The 23,797-nt window shown below is 39.2% G+C and overlaps 1 protein-coding gene across 12 annotated transcripts in view; it reads right to left on the bottom strand.

The window, feature by feature from the left end:
* hsf1 (heat shock transcription factor 1) overlaps positions 1-23,797 on the bottom strand; it is a 177,765-nt gene that overhangs the window by 78,713 nt on the left and 75,255 nt on the right. For all 12 annotated transcript variants that reach the window (XR_012100083.1, XR_012100082.1, XM_073055148.1 and 9 more), the window contains exons 4-6: positions 21,083-21,207; positions 17,513-17,588; positions 4,302-4,363 (exon numbers count right to left, since the gene is read on the bottom strand). Coding sequence is in view for 10 of the 12 variants with exons in the window: in XM_073055148.1 (XP_072911249.1) it covers positions 4,302-4,363; positions 17,513-17,588; positions 21,083-21,207 (263 nt within the window). In the remaining 2 variants the exon portion in view is untranslated. The remainder of the gene's footprint in view (positions 1-4,301; positions 4,364-17,512; positions 17,589-21,082; positions 21,208-23,797) is intronic.

Here is a 23,797-nt window from a genome sequence, read left to right as displayed (position 1 = left end):
GAGCTGACTTGATAGAGGTGTACAAGATAAGAAGCATTGATCAACTGGACAGCAGGGCATTTTTCCCAGGGCAGGAATGGATAATATGAGAGGGCATAATTTAAGGCGACCAGAGGAAAGCAAATGGTGGGGGGGGGGGGGGAGAGTGGTGGTGGTGGTTGTCAGCAGTTAAGTATTTTTTAAATCACAGAGAGTGGTGGGTATATGGAATGTCTTGCCAGAGGCAGATACATTAGGGACAGTGAAAAACTCTTAGGCACATGGATGACAGAAAAATGAAGGGTTAGAATGATCTTAAGAGTAGGTGACATTGACAACATCAGGGACCGAATAGCCTATACTGTGCTGTAATATTCTGTATCCTTAAACCCTTCCACTATATGTACCTTTGCAAGTACTTCTTAAATGATGATTGTACCTGCTTCAACCACTTCCTAGCTACTAGGCAAAGGGATGATGGAACTGATGTATGCCACAAACTGAGGGAAATCCAACAAGCCATAAATCACTTCAGCAAAACATCAGGAACAACCTGATGTAACAGAGGAGGTTAGCAGCTGCAAACGAGCAATGCATTTCTACTGACAGGTTAGATCACTGCCTAGCAGGGAGACATCAATGCACAGGACTGAGGACAAAACTGTAGAGGGTTGCAAACTCAGTCAACTCTACCATGGGACTAGTCTCCTCACCATCAAGGATATCCTTAATTGGTGGAATCCATCATGAAGAACCCTCATGGTTTTAGGAACTGTTAATTTATAGTAACTTTTACATTCTGCACTCTACTGTTGCCGCAAAACAACAAACTTCACTGCATATGTTAGTGATCATTCTGTGGAGGCTTGTGTTGTTTCAGAAACTGTGTGCATATGTTTCTCTACTGGAATCAACAAGTTTCTACATTACCATACACTTCAAATACACATACTGTACATACACATCACTGAAAGATACCCAACAACTGCAGCAGGGCTTGAATGGCATTACCTCCTACAAAGTGAAACCAAGTGACAAGGCTTCACTCTCAGATGAGTTCAATGCCTTTTATGCTCACTTTGACCGTCAAAAATTTGAGGAGCCAACATGTACTCCCACAGTTTCCAGTGCCCTGTAATTTTAGTCCCAAGGCTGATGTGAGAGCATCCTTCATGAAGGTGAACCCATGGAAAAAATCCAGCCAGATGAGATACCTAGCCAAATAGTAACGACCTGTGTTGATTAACTGGCTGGAGTGTTCCTCAGACAGGATGAAGAGGTCAATACTCCCCAATGCCATTAGGCTTTACAATTCAACTGCCAGGACTTAAGAACTTTTTTTAAAGCTATTATTAATGCTTTTTGAGTTAGTGATTTAGATGCATATCATATTATTACTGAGTTAAGTATTGTATGTAATGAGTTTTTGCTACAACAAGTGTATGGGACATTGGAAAAAATGTTGAATTTCCCCATGGGGATGAATAAAGTATCTATCTATCTATCTATCTACCTATCTTTAACTGCTCACTTTGGCAGTCTGAGGTACCCTCATGCTTCAAGCAGTCTCCAATTATACTGGTACCTACGAACATGGTATCCTGCCTCAATGGCTATCAACCAGTAGCACTTACATCCACTGTGATGAAGTGCTTTGAGAGGTTGGTAATGAAACATATCAACTTCTGCCTGAGAAGCGACTTGGATCCACTCCAATTTGCCTACCATCACAACAGTTCAACAGCAGATGCCATTTCACTGGCTCTTCACTCAACCCCGGTACATCTGTATGGCAAAGATGCATTCATCAGAATACTAATTATCGACTACAGCTCAGCATTCAAAACCATCACCCCCTAAAAACTAATCAATAAGCTTCATGACTTTGGCCTTGATATCTCCTTGAGAGATTGATTAATACAATTTCCTTACTTGCAGACCTTAGTCAGTTCTGCTTGGCAACAGCAACTGCTCCACAATCTCCATCAGCATAGGAGCTCCCCAAGGCCGTGTGCTTATCCCTCTGCTTTATTCGCTTTAAACTTATGACAGTTGGCTAAGCTCAGCTCCAATGCCATATTTAAATTTGCTGACGACAGCACTATCATAGGCCGAATCAAAGGTGATGAAGAATCAGCACAAAGGAGGGAGATTGAAAATCTGGCTGAGTGGTGCCACAACGGCAACTTCTCACGCAAGAGAAAATCTGCAGATGCTGGAAATCCATGCAACACACACAAAATGCTGGAGGAACTCAGCAGGTCAGGCAGCATCTATGGAAAGAAGTACGATCGACACTTCAGCCTGAAAATTTGACTGCACTTTTCTTCATAGATGCCACCAGGCCTGCTCTGTTCCTCTAGCATTTTGTATCTGAACTTCTCACTCAATGTCACAGAAAACCTACAACACAATACAGGCCCTTCGGCCCACAATGCGTGCTGAACATGTACTTACTTACCTTAGAAATTACCTCAGCTTACCCATAGCCCTCTATTTTTCTAAGCTCCGAGTACCCATCCAGGAGTCTCTTAAAAGACCCTATCGTATTAGCCATTTCAGCCCTGGGGAAAAGCCTCAGACTATCCACATGATCAATGCCTCTCATCATCTTATACACCTCTATCAGGTCACCTCTCATCCTCCATCACTCCAAGGAGAAAAGGCCAAGTTCACTCAACCTATTCTCATAAGGCATGCTCCCCAATCCAGGCAACATCCCTGTAAATCTCCTTTGCACTCTTTCTATAGTTTCCACAACCTTCCTGTGGTGAGGCAACCAGAACTGAGCACAGCACTCCAAGTAGGGTATTGATCCAAGTGGGAATACTCCAAGTGACCAAGGAATTGATTATTGACTGAAACTGGAGGTCCATAGGCCAGTCCTCATTGGAGGATCAGCGATGGAGAAGGTCCTTGGTATTATCGTATCAGAGGATCTGTCCTGACTCGAGCATGTAAGTACTATTTCAGGGAAAGCATGGCAATACCTCTACTTTCTTAGAAGATTGTGAAGATTCAAAATCAGAATTAATATCACTGGCATGTGACGTGAAATTTATTAACTTAGCAGCAATTCAATGCAATACATAATATAGAAGAAATAATAATAAGTAAATCAATTACATTATACATAAATTGAATAGATAAAAAATCACGCAAAAATCAGAAATACTGTATATTAAAAAAAAGTGAGGTAGTGTCCAAGGATTCAATGTTCATTTAGGAATCAGATGGCAGAGGGGAAGAAGCTGTTCCTGAAACGTTGAGTGTGTGCCTTTAGGCTTCTGTACCTCCTACCTGATGGTAACAGTGAAAAAAGGGCATGCCCTGGGTACTTTGTAGGCTAGTACCCAAGATGCCATCAGGAAGGTGCCTCAGGATTCACCACCAGGTTCAGATTCTTGAACCAGAAGGGATAACTGCACTCACCCCTTCATTGAGCTGTTCCCGCAACCCATTATCTCACTTTCAAGAATTCTTCATCTGATGTTCTCGACATTTATTGCTTATTTATTCTTACTTATTTTTCTTCTTTTTGTATTTCCACAGTTTGTTGTCCTTTGCACTTTGTTTGTCCATCCTGTTGGGGCGAGGTCTCAATAATTACATTGTCTTTCTTGTAGTTACTGTGATTACCCACAGGAAAATTAACCTCAGGGTTGTATATGGAGACATATATGTACTTTGACAATAAATTTACTTTGAACTTTTAATTCAAATGTTGGTAGACTATCACTCTGAAGAAAACATGGCAGTGCCTTTACTTTCTACATCACTCCCTACAGTATCATTGCTGTTCTGTGGCAAAACTAGAGAGACCCCCTTCTGACATTCACAACCTGTGGCAAACAAGTTAATTTTATTTTTATTTCGGAGTATAGCATGAAACAGTCCCTTCCAGCCCAACGAGCTGCACCACTCAACAACCCACTTGTTTAACCCCAGCCTAATCACAGGACAATTTATAATGACCTATTAATCTACTAACAGATACGTATTTGGACAGTGGGAGGAAACTGAAGCACCTGGAGGAAACTCACGTGCACACAGGAAGAACATACAAACTTTCATACAGAGGATACCAGAATTGAACTCTGAACCCTGACGCCCTGACCTGTAATAGAGTCATGCTAACTGCTATGCTCCTGTGGCACCCCAATGCGTCAATACAGCTTTCCATTAATAATTATAGTGCTGTCCACACAATGAACAAAAGACATTAATTTCATTCCTGTATCAAAATGCTACCAATATATTATTCGTTTATTATTGTTGCATGTATTGTGGAACGGTGAAAAACTGTTTGAGCTCAGACTCACATTTTCCTCTTCACGCCAATGACTCTGTTGGACTGCACAAGTGAAATCAGAAACTGAATTAGCTGCAAAAGAAGAAAAAAAAGAAATTTAAAAAGTTACAATTCTGTGTAAAAGCAAGCACCAATCCAAATCATAGCCATTCTGTGCCATCAAACGGATCCCTTCTTAGTCCCAGACTGAAAGAATCCTGTTCCTTACATAGACCCATCTCCACCTATAAATCCAATCGCACATTTTCCTTCAGGTCATGGCTCTCCACACACAGTTGTTTGGTGAACTCAGTGCAAACGTTAAGTTGGACCGATATACGACTACGGAGCACCCACCTCCCCTGGGAAAATAAAATCATCCAGTGCTATTCCATACCCATTTGATCATAATTTATTTCTTTAGAGATACAGAGTGGAACAGGCCCCACTGGCTTTTCAAGTTCTGCCACCAACAACACACCGATTTAACACTAGCTCAATCACGGGGCAATTTACAATGACCAATTAACCTACTAATGAGTAAGTCTTCAGATTGTGGGAGGAAACTGGAGTACATGGAGGGAACTCACACATTCCACGGGAGGACATACAAACTTCTTACAGAGGATGCCGGGATTCAACTCCGAAAACCAAAACCCCAAGCTGTAATAGAATCTTGCTAACTGCTATGCTACCATAATTCATCAGCACTTTGCTCAGTTGGCTCACCCTGGTAACTAACCCACTTACAACCAGCTTACCACATTGAGTAACGAATAATCAATGCAAAGGTTGTACAGCAATAAGGGCGTGACAACTACTGCTGTAATCTGGCCTACCGTGGCACACTCACCCATCATAGTCACTTTGTGTCCCATCAAAAAGACCCCTTTTCTCAGTCCCAGACACCCCACTGCCTACACAAGACCTCACAGGGTGGGATACCTCCAAACTAACCTTTCTTGTAAGGCAAAATCCCCCAAACAGTTGTCTTCTCCCAAACGTCATGCCATGCAAACTAGCAAGTCCATTAAACTGACTGCATAATTCTCTGTGGGTCCAACCCTCCTGCCATTGCAACCCACGCACCACCCCAACCCAAAGATTTAAAGATAGGAGTGGAAGGTGAACCTGCGCCACACACCCTCAGCTCAGCTGAAGTCACAGGACAGCCGCCTTGATAATGGAGAGTCCGTTGGGAAGTGCCATTAGCAACATAGTCTAAAAATTAGAAATTTCACACATTAATCAAAAAGATGTCAGCTGATCAGCTAATGCTTTTATTCATTTTTGGATGTGGGAGTCACTGTCATGGCCAGCATTTACTGCCTGGTCCCTCAATTCCCCTTCAAGGTGATGGTGGTAAGCCACCTCCCCTGAACCGTATCACATGAATTATCATGAATTTCGGTAAGGAGACCCAGTAACCATGAAGGAACAATAAGGTATTTCCATGTTAGAGTGGTATACAACTTTGAGGGGACTTGCAGGTCACTTGCCCGCTGTTTTGTAAACATCTAGTTGATTTCAGTGGAGTTGAGGAAGACTGGGCAAATCATTCTGTAGATGCAAGTAATGCTGGAAGTCAATGTTAAGGATAGAGATTGCCAATTAAACAGGCTGCTTTATCCTGTGCAGTGCCAGGCTTCAGTGCTCCTGGTGTGGCACTCTGAGGAAAATGGAGAAAAAGGGTGCAGAAGGTTCATTTGTTTATAGTATTGAAAACCATGCAATTCAAATAAATGGCTGACTATTAAACTGATCACCTTTTCCAATATCACAGTTATAAAGCTTAATCCCAAGGTTAAAAGTGCTAATGAAATTACCCAGCAGATCTTTCAGAACAAGGTACTGGTCCCATGACTTCAGGCAGCTTGTTCAATACATTGTCATTGTTGTGAATGTAAGTAATTTGGTCTTAAATATGGAACTACCAACCTATTATCCATTTGATGGAGTACACCCCATATTTGAAACCGAAACAACCATAATGCAATTTTCCATAAACACACCAACCTCTGCTAGGTTATCTTCCTGGTAAATACTGCAACATCTTTTCTATCCCACCCCAAGAGGAAGTAACTCACCTCTCAAGTTCAACTGATCTAATATTCCACATTGCTACACATTAAACTGGCTAATCTCAGAGATAATCCCATCTACCGACTCGTCTGAACCAAATATTGCCAAACAACCACTGTCATGAAATGAAGTGTGCCTTATTGTAATGGACCTCCATCTTACTTACCTGGCATCCACAGCCACAAATATGGATAAGAAAGCCAGTTTCAGACTTTACAGTAATTGCCTACTTCTCCGAAGTGCTAAGAAAAGGCTCTCCTACCAGATTTTCACCCAAACACTGAACAGTTCTTTTGCACATTGTTTGTCTGTCTTGATGCATGCATTTTTAAATTTAAAGACACAGCACAGAATAGGCCCTTCCAGCCCGTTGAGCCACGTTGCCCAATAACCGCCGATAACCCCTGATTAACTCTAACCCAATCATGGGAAATTTACTATGATCAATTAACCTATCTGCTACGCCTTTGGACTGTGGGGGGAAACTGGAAAACATGAGGAAAAGTCATGCATTCCTTGGGAGAATGCACAAACTCCTTACTGAGGATGCTGGATATAAACTCCAAATTCTGACGCCCTGTGCTGTAATGGCATCACGGTAACTGCTATGTTGCCATAGAGTAGATTCATTGATTCTTTTGTGTTTCTTTGTATTTACTATGAATTTCCCCCAGAAAATGAATTTCAGTGTTGTCTATGGTGACACATATGTACTTTGATAATAAATTTACTTTGAACATTGACATTACATTTTTAGCAGCTCATGAGATTAAAGACTCAGAATCAGAATTATTATCATTGGCATATGACATGAATATGTTAACTTGGCAGCAGTAGTGCAATACATAATCTAGCAGAGAAAAAGATAAAAATAATAATAAATAAACAAGTAAATCAATTACATATATTGAATAGATTTTTAAAAAATGTGCAAAAACAGAAATACTGTATATAAAAAAAGTGAGATAGTGTCCAAAGATTCAAAGTCCATTCAGGAATCGGATAGCAGAGGGGAATAAGCTGTTCCTGAATCACTGAGTGTGTGCCTTCAGGCTTCTGTATCTTGTACCTGATGGTAACAGTGAGAAAAGGGCATGCCCTGGGTGCTGGAGGTTCCTAATAATGAATGCTGCCTTTCTGAAGATGGATGAAGATTCGCTCCCTAAAGATGTCCTGGATACTTTGTAGGCTAGTACTCAAGATGGAGCTGACAAGATTTACAACCTTCTGCAGCTTTTTTTGATCCTGTGCAGTAGCCCCTCCGTACCAGACAGTGATGCAGCCTGTCAGAATGCTCTCCACGGTACAACTATAGAAGTTTTTGAGTGTATTTGTTGACAGGCTAAATCTCTTCAAAGTCCTAATAAGGTATAACCACTGTCTTGCCTTCTTTATAACTACATCAATATGTTAGGATCAGGTTAGATCCTCAGAGATCTTGACACCCAGGAACTTGAAGCTGCTCACTCTCTCCACTTCTGATCCTTCTATGAGGATTGGTATGAGTTCCTTCGTCTTGCCCTTCCTGAAGTCCACAATCAGCTCTTTTGTCCTATTGATGTTGAGTGCCAGGCTGTTGCTGCGGCACCACCCCTAGTTGGCATATCTCATTCCTATATGCCCTCTCGTCACTACCTGAGATTCTACCAATAATGTTTATATCATCAGCAAATTTATTGATGGTATCTGGGCTATGCCTAGCCACACAGTCATGTGCATATAGAGAGTAGAAGCAGTGGGCTAAGCACACACCCCTGAGGTGTGCTAATGTTGATCGTCAGTGAGGAGAATATGTTATCACCAATCCACACAGATTGTGGTTTTCCAGTTAGGAAGTCGAGGATCCAGTTGCCGGGGGGGGGGGGGGGGGGTAAGAGGCCCAGGTTCTGCAACTTCTCAATCAGGATTGTGGGAATGCTGGCATTAAATGCTGAGCTATAGTCAAAGAACAGCATCCTGATGTTGGTGTTTGTGTTGTCCAGGTGGTCTAAAGCCATGTGGAGAGCCACTGAGATTGTGTCTGCCGTTGACCTATTGTGGCAATAGGCAAACTGCAATGGGTCCAGGTCCCAGGTCCTTGCTGAGGCAGGAGTTCAGTCTAGTCATGACCAACCTCTCAAAGCATTTCCTCTGAGACAGAGATCACAGGGTCATCAGGTGCAACAGGGACTCAATGAGTTTGCTGAAAGGAAATGTCCATTATCAATTCCAAACCCCACCAATGTCCCACTATTTTGTTTTGCCCAATTTCAAAAGGTAATTTTAATGAAGACTCCCATTCCATGTTAACATGCCAAGGATACTACTATCACATTAAGACGATGAACAAGTATGGGTTCCATTATCAGTTAAATCCAAATCCCAGATCGTTGGATGCAATTAAACATGACACATAAACAAGTGCACCATGAAGAGCATTCTAACTGGCTACATCACTGTCTGAAACTGCAAAGGATTGAAATAAGCTACAGGAAGTTGTAAAGTCAGCCAGCTCCATCATGGGCACTGGCCTCCCCAGCATCTAAGTATGGCCACAGTAAAAGAATCTCAGGGTTATACGTGGTGTACTCTGATAATAAATCTTACTTTGAACATCTCAAAGGGGCAATGCCTCAGAAAGATGGCATCCATCATTCTCATTGCTACCACCAGGGGGGAGATATAGGGAGTCTGAACGTACAGACTCAATAATTCAGGAACAGCTTCTTTCCCCTGCCATCAGATTTCTGAATGGACATTGGACCCATGAACACGAAGGGTCTCGGTCTGAAATGTCGACTTACTTCTTCCTATAAATGCTGCCTGGCCTGCTACGTTCCACCAGCATTTTGTGTGTGACAAGAGTGGGATGGCCAATTACAGGCTCAATGCTATGGTTTGAACAGAATGCTCTGCATCTGTGTTTAGTATTTTCAATGCAGAAGAGACTGTATCTCTAGCAGATCAGAAGTGCGAGTGAATCTCTAGGGTGGAAACTTGTTGGATTTGGTGGAAATTGCCAAGGGTGAGCTAATGAATGTGGAGGCTGTGGGCATGCTATGTTGGTGTCGGAAGTGTGGTGACTCCTTCTAGCTGCTCCCAGTACATCCTCTGGATACGTTGGTCATTGACGCAAAACAATGCATTTCACTGTATGTTCTGATGTACATGTAACAAATAAAGGTAATCTTAAGCTTTTAAAAAGATAAATTAAATGCAGTTAAGCGACAAGTCATCTGTGATGGATGGGTAGACATCTCTTTTTAAATCTTTTTATTAATTTTTAAGCAAACATAAATGAAATAAGAATACAGAGAGTTTGAGAGTACATAGTTAATAGTTTAAGTAGGCATTCAAATATATGATAATCAATATATATAACCTCCCAAACTCATAGTATTTATGAACAAAAGAAATTTTTAAAAAACCCAAAAAAGGGGGGGGGGGGGGGGAACACTAACCAACATGGGCCATTGCATAATGTCAAATATATACAGTAGTGCCAATAACTCCGAACCTCCATCCAAATAATTAAGGATAATAAAAGTGAGGTTTAGGAAAAGACAATTTAACTCATATGAAAATGTTGAATAAATGGTCTCCAAGTTTCTTCAAATTTAACTGAAGGATCAAAAACAACGCTTCTAATTTTTTCTAAGCTCAAACAAGAGATAGTTTGAGAAAACCACTGAAATATAGTTGGAGGATTAATTTCTTTCCAATTCAATAAAATAGATTTTCTAGCCATTAATGTAACAAATGCAATCATTCGTCGAGATGAGGAGGATAAACGAATATTATCCACCATTGGTAAACTGAAAATTGCAGTAATAGGAGGCGGTTGAAAATTGATATTCAGAACTATTAAAATAATACTGAAAATATCTTTCCAATAAGTTTGCAAACAAGGGCAAGACCAAAAGATATAGGTCAATGAAGCAACATCAGAATGACATCTGTCACAGGTTGGATTAACATAAGAATAAAATTGAGCAAGTTTATCCTTAGACATATGAGCTCTATGTACAACCTTAAATTGTATTAGGGCATGTTTAGCACAAATAGAAGAAGAATTGACTAATTGTAAAATTTCTCCCACTGCTCAGTGGGTATAAGACAATGAAGTTCTTTTTCCCATTCCTTCTTAATTTTTTCTGATACTTCTGGCTGTATTTTCATGATCATATTATAAATGACAGCTACTAAACCCTTTTGACAAGGATTCAGAGCTAAAATTCTTTCCGTAATGTCCAATGGACATAGTTTCGGAAAAGACTGTAACTCATTATACAAAAAAATTCTAACTTGCAAATATCTAAAAAAAATGAGTTTTAGGTAAATTATATTTATTAGATAGCTGTTCAAAGGACATAAAGCTATCATCCAAAAACAGATCACGAAAACATGTTATACCTTTTGTTTTCCATAAAAGAAAAGCTTGATCCATAAAAGAGGGCCGAAAAAAAAAGTTAGATATTATAGGGCTTGATAAAATGAACTTATTCAAACCAAAAAATTTACGAAATTGAAACCAAATTCGCAATGTATATTTGACTACAGTATTAGTTATTTGTTTATTCAATTTAGATAAAGAAAAAGGAAGTGAAAATCCTAAAATTGAAAACAATGAAAAGTCTTGTACAGATTTACATTCCAAATTTACCCATTGTGGGCAAGCTGCTATAGTCGATTCTTGTGTCCAAAATATTAAATATCGTATATTAACTGCCCAATAGTAAAATCTCAAGTTTGGCAAAGCCAAACCGCCCTCCTTCTTAGGTTTCTGTAAATATTTTTTGCTTAGTCTAGGATTTTTATTCTGCCACAGATAAGAAGATATTTTGGAGTCAATAATATCAAAAAAAGATTTAGGAATAAAAATTGGTAATGCTTGAAATAAATATAAGAATTTGGGTAATACCATCATCTTAATAGCATTAATTCGACCAACCAATGACAAAGATAATGGAGACCACCTGGTAGCAAGTTGCTTAATTTGGTCAATTAAAGGTAAAAAATTAACTTTAAATAAATCTTTATGTTTTTTAGTAATTTTAATACCCAAATAAGTAAAATAATCTGTAACAACTTTAAATGGTAAATGTTTATAAATTGGAACTTGCATATTTAATGGAAATAATTCGCTCTTATTAAAATTCAATTTATAACCTTCCACGCACAAATCCATGCTGGCTACTCCTAATCAGATCCTGTCTATCCAGATAATTATAAATACTATCTCTAGGAATACTTTCCATTAATTTACCCACCACTGCTGTCAAACTGACAGGCCTATACTAGCAATTTATAGACCTAGTATTCCTAGAGATAGTATTTATAATTATCTGGATAGACAGGATCTGATTAGGAGTAGCCAGCATGGATTTGTGCGTGGAAGGTCATGTTTGACAAACCTTATTGAATTTTTTGAAGAAGTTACGAGGAATGTTGACAAGGGTAAAGCAGTGGATGTAGTCTATATGGACTTCAGCAAGGCCTTTGACAAAGTTCCACATGGAAGGTTAGTTAAGAAGGTTCAGTTGTTAGGTATTAATGCTGGAGTAATAAAATGGATTCAACAGTGGCTAGATGGGAGATGCCAGAGAGTAGTGGTGGATAACTGTTTATCGGGATGGAGGCCGGTGACTAGCGGGGTGCCTCAGGGATCTGTTTTGGGCCCAATGTTGTTTGTATTATACATAAATGATCTGGATGATGGGGTGGTAAATTGGATTAGTAAGTATGCCGATGATACTAAGGTAGGAGGTGTTGTGGATAATGAGGTGGGTTTTCAAAGCTTGCAGGGAGATTTATGCCGGTTAGAAGAATGGACTGAACGTTGGCAGATGGAGTTTAATGCTGAGAAGTGTGAGGTTCTACATTTTGGCAGGAATCATCCAAATAGAACATACAGGGTAAATGGTAGGGCATTGAGGAATGCAGTGGAACAGAGAGATCTAGGAATAACAGTGCATAGTTCCCTGAAGGTGGAGTCTCATGTAGATAGGGTGGTGAAGAAGGCTTTTGGAACGCTGGCCTTTATAAATCAGAGCATTGAGTACAGAAGTTGGGATGTAATGTTAAAATTGTACAAGGCATTGGTAAGGCCAAATTTGGAATATTGTGTACAGTTCTGGTCACCGAATTATAGGAAAGATATCAATAAATTAGAGAGAGTGCAGAGACAATTTACTAGGATGTTACCTGGGTTTCAGCACTTAAATTACAGAGAAAGGTTGAACAAGTTAGGTCTCTATTCATTGGAGCGTAGAAGGTTGAGGGGGGGGATTTGATCGAGGTATTTAAAATTTTGAGAGGGATAGATAGAGTTGACGTGAATAGGCTGTTTCCATTGAGAGTAGGGGAGATTCAAACGAGAGGACATGATTTGAGAGTTAGGGGGCAAAAGTTTAAGGGAAACACGAGGGGGTATTTCTTTACTCAGAGTGATAGCTGTGTGGAATGAGCTTCCTGTAGAAGTAGTAGAGGCCAGTTCAGTTGTGTCATTTAAGGTAAAATTGGATAGGTATATGGACAGGAAAGGAGTGGAGAGTTATGGGCTGAGTGCGGGTAGGTGGGACTAGGTGAGATTAAGAGTTCGGCACGGACTAGGAGGGCTGAGATGGCCTGTTTCCGTGCTGTGATTGTTATATGGTTAACCAGAAAAGTTACTAAACTGAGCAAGCAAGGACGAAATAGCAGGAACAGATCTCTCAGGGTTGGATATGTATAGTAACAAATCATCAGCATATAATGATAACTTATACATCCCCTCCCCACGAGTAATACCCAAAATATTAGGTGATTCACGAATGGCTATAGCCAAAGGTTCCAAAACAATGTCAAATAGTAAAGGACTTAAAGGACAGCCTTGCCTTGTACCACGGAATAACTGAAAAAAAGGAGATCGTTGATTATTGGTAAAGACCGAAGCCAAGGGTTTATAATATATTAATTTAATCCATGATATAAATTTCGAACTAAAATTAAAATGCTGCAATGTATTAAATAAATATGGCCATTCAACTCTATCAAATGCTTTTTCAGCATCTAAGGAAATGACACATTCTGGTATTTTGGGTGAAGGAGTATAAATAATGTTAATTAATTTTCTAATGTTAAAAGATGAATAGCGGTTTTTAATAAATCCAGTCTGATCTTCAGAAATAATTCGAGGTAATATATTTTCTAATCTAGAAGCCAAAAATTTTACTAAAAATCTTAAAATCCGTATTCAGCAAGAATATAGGCCGATAGGATGCACATTCAATAGGGTCTTTATCTTTTTTAAGAATTAAAGAAATAGAGGCTTCATAAAAAGATTGTGGCAATTTGCCTATAATTAACGCGTCTTTAAAAATTTTACAAAGCCAAGGAGAAAGTATAGAGGAAAAGGATTTTAAAAATTCTGTAGTATAACCATCCGGACCAGAAGCTTTACATTTTTCATTGAAAAAATAGCCTTTTTTATTTCAGTTTCCGTAATAGGTGTATCTAGGAATACACTAATCCTTTACTGTTAATTTTGGAATATTCAATTTTCTTAAAAATTCACCTATTATAGAAGAATCCTCAACAAATTCTGATTGATATAAGGAATTATAAAAATCTTGGAAGGCTTTATTTATCTCTTTATGGTCAATCGTCAGAGTGCCATCTTGTTTACGAATCCTAATAACCTGTCGTTTAACCGAAGCAGTTTTCAATTGATTAGCCAATAATTTGCCAGACTTATCTCCATGTACATAAAACTGGGTTCTAGATTTAATTAACTGATTTTCAATCGAAGAGGATAATAACTATGCTCCATTTGAAGTTCTACTCTTTCTTTATAAAGTTCTTTACTGGGGGTCACTGAATAAATCTTATCAATTGCTTTGATTTTATCAACCAATGTTAATATTTTAGAATTAGTTCGTTTCTAACTCCAGCAGAGTATGAAATAATCTGTCCACGAATAAATGCTTTAAAAGTGTCCCATAAAATTCCACTAGAGATCTCTGCTGTAGAATTTGTTGAGAAAAACAAATCAATTTGTTGTTTAATAAAATTAACAAGGTCTAAGTCCTGTAATAAAATAGAGTTGAGCCTCCAAGATTTAGCATTAATAGATGAATCCATTATCTTAATAGATAACTTCAAAGGTGCATGGTCAGAAATGGTAATAGAGTCATATTTACAATCGATAACATCTGTAAGTAAACGGTGATCAATGAAAAAGTAATCAATTCTTGAATAATTATGATAAACATCAGAAAAGTATGAAAGCTCTTTGTCACTGGGGTGTAAAAAACGCCAAATTTCAAAAATTGCTGAATCAGTCATAAAGGAATTAATAAGAGAGGCTGATTTATTCGTAAGAGCTTGGGTGGGCTTAGATCTATCCATCGAAGGGTTTAAACAACAGTTAAAATCCCCACCCATTATCAGCATGTACTGATTCAAATTGGGAAAGGATGTAAATAGACACTTAAAAAATTAAGGACAATCAGTATTTGGAGCATAAACATTAACTAAAACAACTTTTTGATTAAAAAGTAGACCGGTAATAAGCAAAAATCTACCTTGTGGGTCTGAAATTGTTTCATGGTGTATAAAGGAGGTTGAAGAATCTATGAAAATGGAAACGCCTCTTACTGTGGCATGCGAATTCGAGTGATATTGTTGGCCTTTCCAAAACCTAAAAAAGCGCTGACTATCCACCTTCCTCACATGAGTCTCTTGTACAAAGATAATATTAGCATTCATTCTATGGAATACTTTGAATATTTTTTTCCATTTGATCGGATGATTTAAACCATTAGTATTCCAAGAAACAAAATTATTAATCTTATCCATATTGACAATATTTATTACAATTAACATATAAGGTTAAAAAAAAGATAAACTCAAGAATCCGGAAGAGGGAAGTAAGTTCAAGGAGGAACCGGAAGTCATGACACTGCAACCATTTTTGTAGTTTCATATGAGCCCATGAAGTAAAACTAAGCATAAAGCAAGCAAAAAGAAAAAAGAAAAATCCCCCTCCCTCCACCCTCAAAACCCCAGGAAAAAAGCCAAAAAGAGGCAAGCAAGCAATCTAACACTAAAATTACCCCCATGTCTCAAGAAGGCAACTCAAACAAAAAAAAAGTTGAATAAAAGATACAAACCACCCATATTATAAGAAAGGGTTGGAATAACAAAAATTAAAATATAAAATTAGTATTATATATATATATATATAAAACAAAAGGATTTAAAAAAAAAATTAAAATGATTAACCCCATATAGGGATAATATTGTATTAGTGTTTTAAAAGAAAGTCCTTAAACTTATTCAGACACCTCAAAACAGATGTGACGTTCCAAGCACTAAGGTCTTTCGGGAAGAAGAAACAACATTTTATTTTTTTAAAAATCTTAATATTTAAACATTAAAAATATAAAAAAGTGTATACGAACTTAAAAGAAAACCCTAATGAATTACTTTCAAAACTAACAGATTAATAATATGAAAAGAACAAACTCAGAATAAACCAAAAACGGACTTTTACCGTGTATAAGAAAAACGTGTAAGCCATCACGTAAAAAAAACATCATTTTATAAAAGATCCAAATCTATAAACTAATTATTACATTAGTCAACCCATAGAAACAATAAAATGTTATTCTTCAAGGAATCTTTGAGCATCCACTGGAGATTTGAACAGCCGATAAGTTCCATCTTTGAGAGTAGCTCTCAAACGTGCTGGAAATAACAGCGCTTGCTTGTAGCCTTCCTGATGAATTTCCGACATAACCGATTTAAAAGCCATTCTTGCCCTTAAAACTTCGGGACTGTAGTCTTCCAGAATACGGAATTTGAAATCTTGAAATCTTGAAAGCTGATCATACCCTTTTTCCGGGCAGCCCGAATCAAACGCTCTTTGGTATGAGGATAATGGATCCGGAGAATTACTTGTCGTGGTTTCAAACTTGAATCTGAATGAAAACGAGAAATGCGATGTGCACGGTCGATTATTGGAGGGGAATCCAGTACTTCTGAGCCAAAGACATCCATTAAAAATTTGGAAAAAATTACAGTGAGATCGCCGTTCTCAAATTTTTCTGGAATCCCAATTAACCGGAGATTTTGTCTTCGAGAGCGGTTTTCAAGATCAGTGATTTTAGATTTATAACGATCCATCTGTTGAGAAGTCGAAGTTTGCTGTTGTTGCAAAGTTTCAATTATACGATCTCTCTGGCGAGCAGCTTTTTCAAAAACTAAAATACTTGCTTGTTGTTTCTGTGAATCCAATGCAAGTGCTTGAAGTTTTGCGTCAAATGTCTTTAAAATTTCATCGAACGTAGAAAGCTTTGCGGTTAATTTACTCTCCAGTTTTCCAAGTCTGTCGTCCATAAGATTCACAATTGCTTCTAAAGTTAACGGTTCTTTCGTCTGTTTCGATTCCTTTGGTCTAGACATTTCAGCGAGTTGAAAATGATTCAAACAGTTGAAAAAAATTTCATACGTTTAAACCCCTTTAGAATAGGTATAAAAAGATCAATTAGGGGGTGTTTGTAGGTTAAAAAAAAGTAAAAGGATTGGAGCAAAGCCTAAAACCGCTTCACTCCATAAGCGCCATCTTGAGACCTCGGGTAGACATCTCATGAGACACTTTGTACAAGTCTTGTAAAAGAGGAAATACTGCCTGGGAGGAGGAACAGACCCCCATCTTGTCTACTGTATGGAATCTATTCCATTCTTTCAGTTCCTCCATCATCTTTGAACCAACAATGTCATTCTACACTGGTGCCTGAGATTTCTTCCTTCAGCAAGTCCAGATGGTCCTCATCCATTAACCCTTACAAAATCATTCTCGTGAACCTCCTTTGGACCCTTACCAACGCCAGCACATCGTTTCTTTGATAACAGGCCCAAAATTCCTCACAATACTCTAAGTGCAGTCTGATCAATGCAGGACGTACATTAAACCCTCAGTATTACATTGCTGCTTTTATATAGGTCACAGCTTAACTAACCAAGATAACCTTAAGAATACATACATTAGTTTTTGTGGAATAAACTACTGCAAATCCCATTCAGTGCTTTTGCCAAGAGAAGCTAAAGCTTTGTGCATTCTTCTTACCTGTCCTAGCATCATCTCCAATCATTTATTTTGCATGCCCTTCTCCCCAAATAATTTCCTCAATGCCTCACCTTATTTACGACTTTCTGCTGCTGTGCGTGTTTCTGCCGAAGACTGGCCACTTCGCGCCACAATGCTTCATTTTCACTGAAAATGCCAAGAAAGATTAACGTTAGCAATGCTAGAAAGTCATCACAAAACAGATGGCACAAGATCAAAATGAGGGCCTATAATTGTATTTGCAATCCAATGGCAGGATAACATTCCAAATGGTACCAAGATGCACCTGACCCAGGCACTTTAATTTAATTATAACCAGGGCAAAACCACCTTAATATTGTGGGAGAAATGAACAATTGACATTTTAGGTTGAGATCCTTCATCTGGACTGGACTGACATTTCTAAGTCTCGACCCTGCTAATTCTAATATTTTAATTCAAGATTCTTTCAGAAGTCAAAGAGGAGGCACAAAACTTGGTACTTCACAATCGCTTTATTAAGCATTGATAGAACAAAGAGTTGAAAAATAGGGAGTGAGAGAGGTCTACTAATTTAAGAGTAATATGGAAGCAAAAAGAAAAAAGATGGCACAGCTACACGGTCAGCTATTTTATTTGGCAGACAAGAACGAGCCAGAAAACCCCTATTCAAATAATGCAGCACCAGAAGTTTCCACAGCTTTTCAGAATCATACAAAGGTAACCACTAGGGGACACATTGAACAATTGAATATACATACTGTAACCACTAGGACACATATTAAGCAGTTACTTGCAAATAAAAACAACTTAAAATATACAAGTTAAGCTGCAAAGAAAATAACAATTAAACAGTTGGATCTAGCAACCCAAAATATTCTCTGTTCAATTCTGTCCACTGATGTTGCCTGACCTACTGAGTTCTCCAGTATTGTCTGTGTTGCCCCACATTCCAGCATCTGTAGCCTCACGTGCCGCAGTTTAATTTGGTCTTTGTAGCTCCCTTAGCTTTGGAACACAGCTTAAACCATCAATAGGACTGTAAATATTTTGAACGAAATGAGAGTTTAACCCAACCAAATGTGAAGTGTTGTACTTTGGGAGATGAAATGTAAAGAGACAGTACACAAGACTCTTAATATTCCCGAGCAAAAAGATCTTGGGGTTCAAGTTCACAGCCTCTTAAAAGTGGCTACTCATGTTGATAGGGTGGTAAAGAAGTCACATAGTGGCCAAAGTGCTACATCTCCCATTCACCTCTTCCCCCACCTCCATTCAGGACTCCAAACAGTCCTTCCAGGCATGGCTAGGGTTGTCTATTGTATACGGTGCTCCCGATGCGGCCTCCTTTACATTGGTGAGACCTGTTGTAAACTGGGGTACAACTTTGTTGAGCACCTTCACTCCATCTGCCAAAAGCAGAACTTCCCAGTGGCCAAGCATTTTAATTCCGATTCCCATTCCCTTTCCGACATGTTGCTCTTACGCAATAACGAAACCACTCTCAGGGTGGAAGAGCAACACCTTATATTCCAATCACAAACAAGACAAAATCTGCAGATGCTGCATCTTGTGTGTTAGCTTATATTCCATCTGGATAGCCTCCAACCTGATGGTATGAACATCAATTACTCCTTTTGCTAAAAACAATTCCGCTCCTCCACTTCTTCTTTTATTCCCCACTCTGGCCTTAGTTCTTCTCACCTGCCTATCACCTCCCCCAGCACCCACCCTCCTTCCCTTTCTCTTATGGACCACTCTACTCTCCTATTAGATTCCCTCCACTCCCACCCTTTACCTTTCCAATCCACCTGGCTTCACCGATCACCTTCTAGCTAAACTGGGGTCTCCCCCCTTCCTTTTCAGTCCTGAAGAAGAGTCGCAGCCCAAAACATGGACTGTTTGTTAATTTCCATAGGTGCTGCCTGACCTGTTGAGTTACACCAGCATTTTGTGTGGTTGATTTGAAATTCCATCATCTGCAGAATTTCTTCTGTTTATTATATAGCATTCTTGCCTTTATTAGTCAGGAAACAGAGTTCAAGAGTTGGAAGGTTATGCTTCTGGACCAGCCTCCCCTGTGGGTTTTAGACAAAGCCCTTGTTAATGTCCACCGTCTTTCCTTCATCAATGTTCTTGATAACCTTTTTGAAAAACCCTAATATTGATTAAAAATGACTAACACGCACAAAGCCATGTTGACTATTGCTAATTTGTCTACCCAAAGATTTATACAATCAGTGCCCCCTTTGTTAGGTACTCCTGCTCGTTAATACAAACATCAATTCAGGCACTCATATGGCAGTAACTCAACGCATTAAAGCATGCAAAAATGGTGAAGAGGTTCAGTTGTTGTTTAGACCAAACATCAGATTAGGGACAAAATGTGATCTAAGTGACTTTGACATGGAAAGATTGTTGGTGCCAGACAGGGTAGTTTGAGTACCTCAGAAACTGCTGATCTCCTGAGCATTTCACACACAATTTAAAAAAAACACCCAATGAGTGGTAATTCGATGGACAAAAATTCCTTGTTAATGAGCGAGGTTAGAGAATGGACAGAAGGTGACTGAAATAATGGTGGTATGCAGAAGAGCATCTCGGAACACACAACACATCAAACCTTGAAATGGATAGGCTACAGCAGCAGAAGACCACAAACATACATCCAGTGGTCACTTTATTAGGTATAGAATGTACTTAACAAAATGGCCACTGAGTGTATATCCTGTCCTTTAAAATACCTTCCAATAATTTACCCATATTGACATCAGGATCACTGGCCTGTAATTTCCTGGTTTATTCTTACCAACCATCCATTAATAATGAATAGGTATCCTCCAGTCCACCTGTGGCTAGGATTATTTGAAATATCTGTTACAAGTCCTCTGCAATTTCTGAACTAGCCTCCCACAAAGCCAGTTCATACTTTGTCAGCACCCTGATTAACCTCAAGACAGCAAACATCATCTCTTCTGTAATCTGAATATTGTCCTTGACTTCACTATCTTTTTATTGCCTCAGTTTTAAAGTCAGTTTTAGTCCCACGAGCATATACAAAAGTAAAAATTCGTTAAAGATCTCCTCTTCCTCTTTCGACTCTGTGCAAAGATGACCCTGCCAATCTTGAAATGGACCAATTTTGTTCATGCTATGCTTTTGCTCTTAATACAACTACAGAAGCTCATGGGATTCTCTTTCATTTTGTTTGCCAGAGCAACCTCATGTCCTCTTTTAGCTCTCCAGATTTTTCCCTAGTATTCTCTTGCATTTTTATATAATTCCATGTGCCAATCTATGGTCTAAGCTCACCCGCCTTACCGACAATACTCCTTGCATTAAAATCAACACATCTCCACCATGGTTTCCTCTCCTAAGCCTCCACCTCCTAGCTGTAAATGAGATAACAAAAGCTGCACAGAATATGCATAAATATGGCCTGAACAAAGTTTTAAACAGCAATAACTTGACTTACACAAGTTTTATTCTCAGTGCCCTGACCAATGAAGCAGGTATGCTATACATTTCTCTTTTCACTCTTTATGTACTCAAGTTGTCACTTTTGTGGTACCATGGACGCACACCCTATAATCCTTCTGCACATCGGAGCTCCCTAAGCTCCTGCCATTTCCTGTACACTTCCTTCCCATTTAATTACTTACTGCTTCATGGTCATGAGCTTGGCATCCAGTGTCTCCTGCTTCCCTTTCATGATTTGGACGTCACTCAGAATTTTACTGACATCATCCGAACGCATTTTCAGCTCTTCAGGCTTTACATTTGATATCTGGAAGTTTGAAAAAAAAGTTCCGTTAACTTAAGACAATGCTGCCAAATGAAGTAGCCAGTAAGGGTCCATCCACATAGTGATTGGTGCAAATACACAAAAGTGTTGACAAAAACATTATTCAAAAACAAGAGGGAAATACTGTAAACCAGGTTAAAGAATGGAGAATGTTTGGAGGGGCTGACATCAGTACAGTTCGTGTTGCTGCCTGCTAATCAGAGTTGTTGCTCAAACTCAACACGCAGTGTAACTGTTAGTGACAGTCTTGGATGCTTCTCTTGCGATTGCAAGATCCTGTTGGACATTGATAACAAGAGATACTGCAGGCCTATTTCCCTCGTTTGCTGGGGAGACAGACAAGGAGGCAGCAGCATGGCCTTGGTTGTAGTGAGGGCAAGGGTGCAAGTGGGCTGACCTGTTACTGCAGTCCAGGTGAGATGATGCTGGAGGGGGTTTAGCATGGGGTCTGTGCTCACTTGGGATCTGGCCTTTCCTGTCAGTGCTGCCCTCTAGTGTTTGACTGGCAGAAGGACAGGCTAGATTGCTGGAACTGCACCGTCAATTTGCACGTTGCTCAGGGACTTGGACTATATGTGTGTTTTGTTTTGTATAATGTGTGTTTCTCTCTCTCTCACTAACACTCTGAATGTGTGTTATGCACCTGGGACCCAGAGGAACGCTGTCTCACTCGGATGTATCCACATATGGTCTGAATGATTATTAAATTTGATTTGATATGAATTGCAGGACACACACTGGAAAAACTCCTGGTCTGAAGAGGTCAGTGTTGAGCCAAGGCAATGCAAACAGCAAGGTGCTTGACAACCAGTGTGTAGTCCCTTGTGAACTGTCAAGTTTAAGTTAAGTCAAGTTCAAGTTTATTGCCGTTTGACTGCACTTAAACAAACAACTGAACAAAACAACATTCCTCCGGACCACAGTGAATCCACAAAACATATCACACACAGCACATAAACCAGAATATTACAAGTAAGTTAATAAATTATGATTCAAAATGTATCCAATTTGCAGCATAGGTGAACAGTAAACAGCTCACTGTCCTCGTGATGAGATTTCGGTGGTGGCAGGGTATTCATTAGTCTCACAGTCTGAGGGAAGAAATTGTTACCCAGACTGGCTGTTCTGGTCCTGATGCTCCTGTATGTCCTCCCTGACGGTAGTGGGTCAGAGAGATTGTGGGATGGGTGGTAGGGATCCTCAACAATGTTTCTGGCCCTTCATATACAACACTTGCTGTAAATGTCACAGGACCCTGCTGATCTTTACTATCCTCTGTAAGGTCTTGTGCTCTAATGCCTTGCAGCTTCTGTACCACACAATGATGCAAGATAGGACAAAGGATACTCAAAGCTGCTCCTGTGAACAGTTGTTAGAATGGGGGTGGGGGGTGGGGGGGGAAGCCTTGTACACCTTAATTTCCTCAGAATGTGCAGATGCTGCTGTGCCTTCTTGACTAGTGAGGTGTTGTGGGTCCAGGTTACATGCACACCAATTGTCAGATTAAAAACTATAACACAGAGCACAACACAGTGCAGGCCCTTCAGCTCATGATGTTGTGCCGACCTTTTAACCAGAAGAAGGCCCAGAGTGAGACAAGTAATCATGTTATAAATAACCCTAAAGCAGCAGTCACAGGAAATTCTCTGTTCCTCTAGATTTTGGTACTTACAGATTGGTTTTGATTCCTAAGAATCTGTCTAGAGTTGGGCCTACCTTCTAAAAAATGCTAGTTTTGGTCCAAAACAAATCTTGGGAGACAAGGGCTTAAGTGTGAGATTCTGCCAAAGATATACGAATTTATCCTGCAGAACAGTGCTCAGAAAAGGATGCTGGTCATTTACCAAAGCTGCCGCTAGGACCTGGCGACCCAAGTTATAGAGAAAGGCTGAATGTACCTTTGCAGGTTGTTGTCAGCCAAAATTGCCTGTATGGGGATGGGGATGTTTTTCCATTGAGCGTCATATGATGGGTTGCACCAACATATCTCAGCTCTCAACTGTGCTGCAAAATAATAATCTCTAAGAGAAGATAGGCCCCATTTCCTTGGCTAATTGCAAAGTTTTGAGAACTCTGGGCCTTTTACCTTGCCAAATATATCTTGATAACATTTTGTTCCATTCATTGAATTGATTTTGATTAATCTCTATTGGTAGGGTCTGAAAGAGATATAATAGTCTGGGCAGTATATTCATTTTAATAGATTCAATCCTTGAACTGAGACTAAAGAAAGGGATTAGGTTCCATCTTCCTTAATTTTTTTTATATATGGGCTGATAATTTTGCCAAATCTTTTGGCATAATGATGCTCAAATATTTGAAAGACTGTTTGCCATGCCCAGGGATATATACTTTCAATTACTGTATGTGGGCTATAGTTATATGAAAGTAATTAGGTTTTATCTATGTTGATCTTGTATCCTGATAATTGACCATATTGCTCAAAGGATTGCATCAATTTAGGTAAAGAGTACGTTGGTTGCCCTAGATAGATCAAAATGTCATCCGCGTAACAGGCCAATTTATGCTCTGTCCCTTTAATAGTAATTCCCCTAATATATTCATTTTGTCT

This window comes from Hemitrygon akajei, chromosome 8, assembly GCF_048418815.1.
Source record: "Hemitrygon akajei chromosome 8, sHemAka1.3, whole genome shotgun sequence".
NCBI lineage: Eukaryota > Metazoa > Chordata > Chondrichthyes > Myliobatiformes > Dasyatidae > Hemitrygon > Hemitrygon akajei.
Note: the sequence above shows the minus strand (reverse complement) of the source record. Positions and strands in the feature narration are given on the sequence as shown.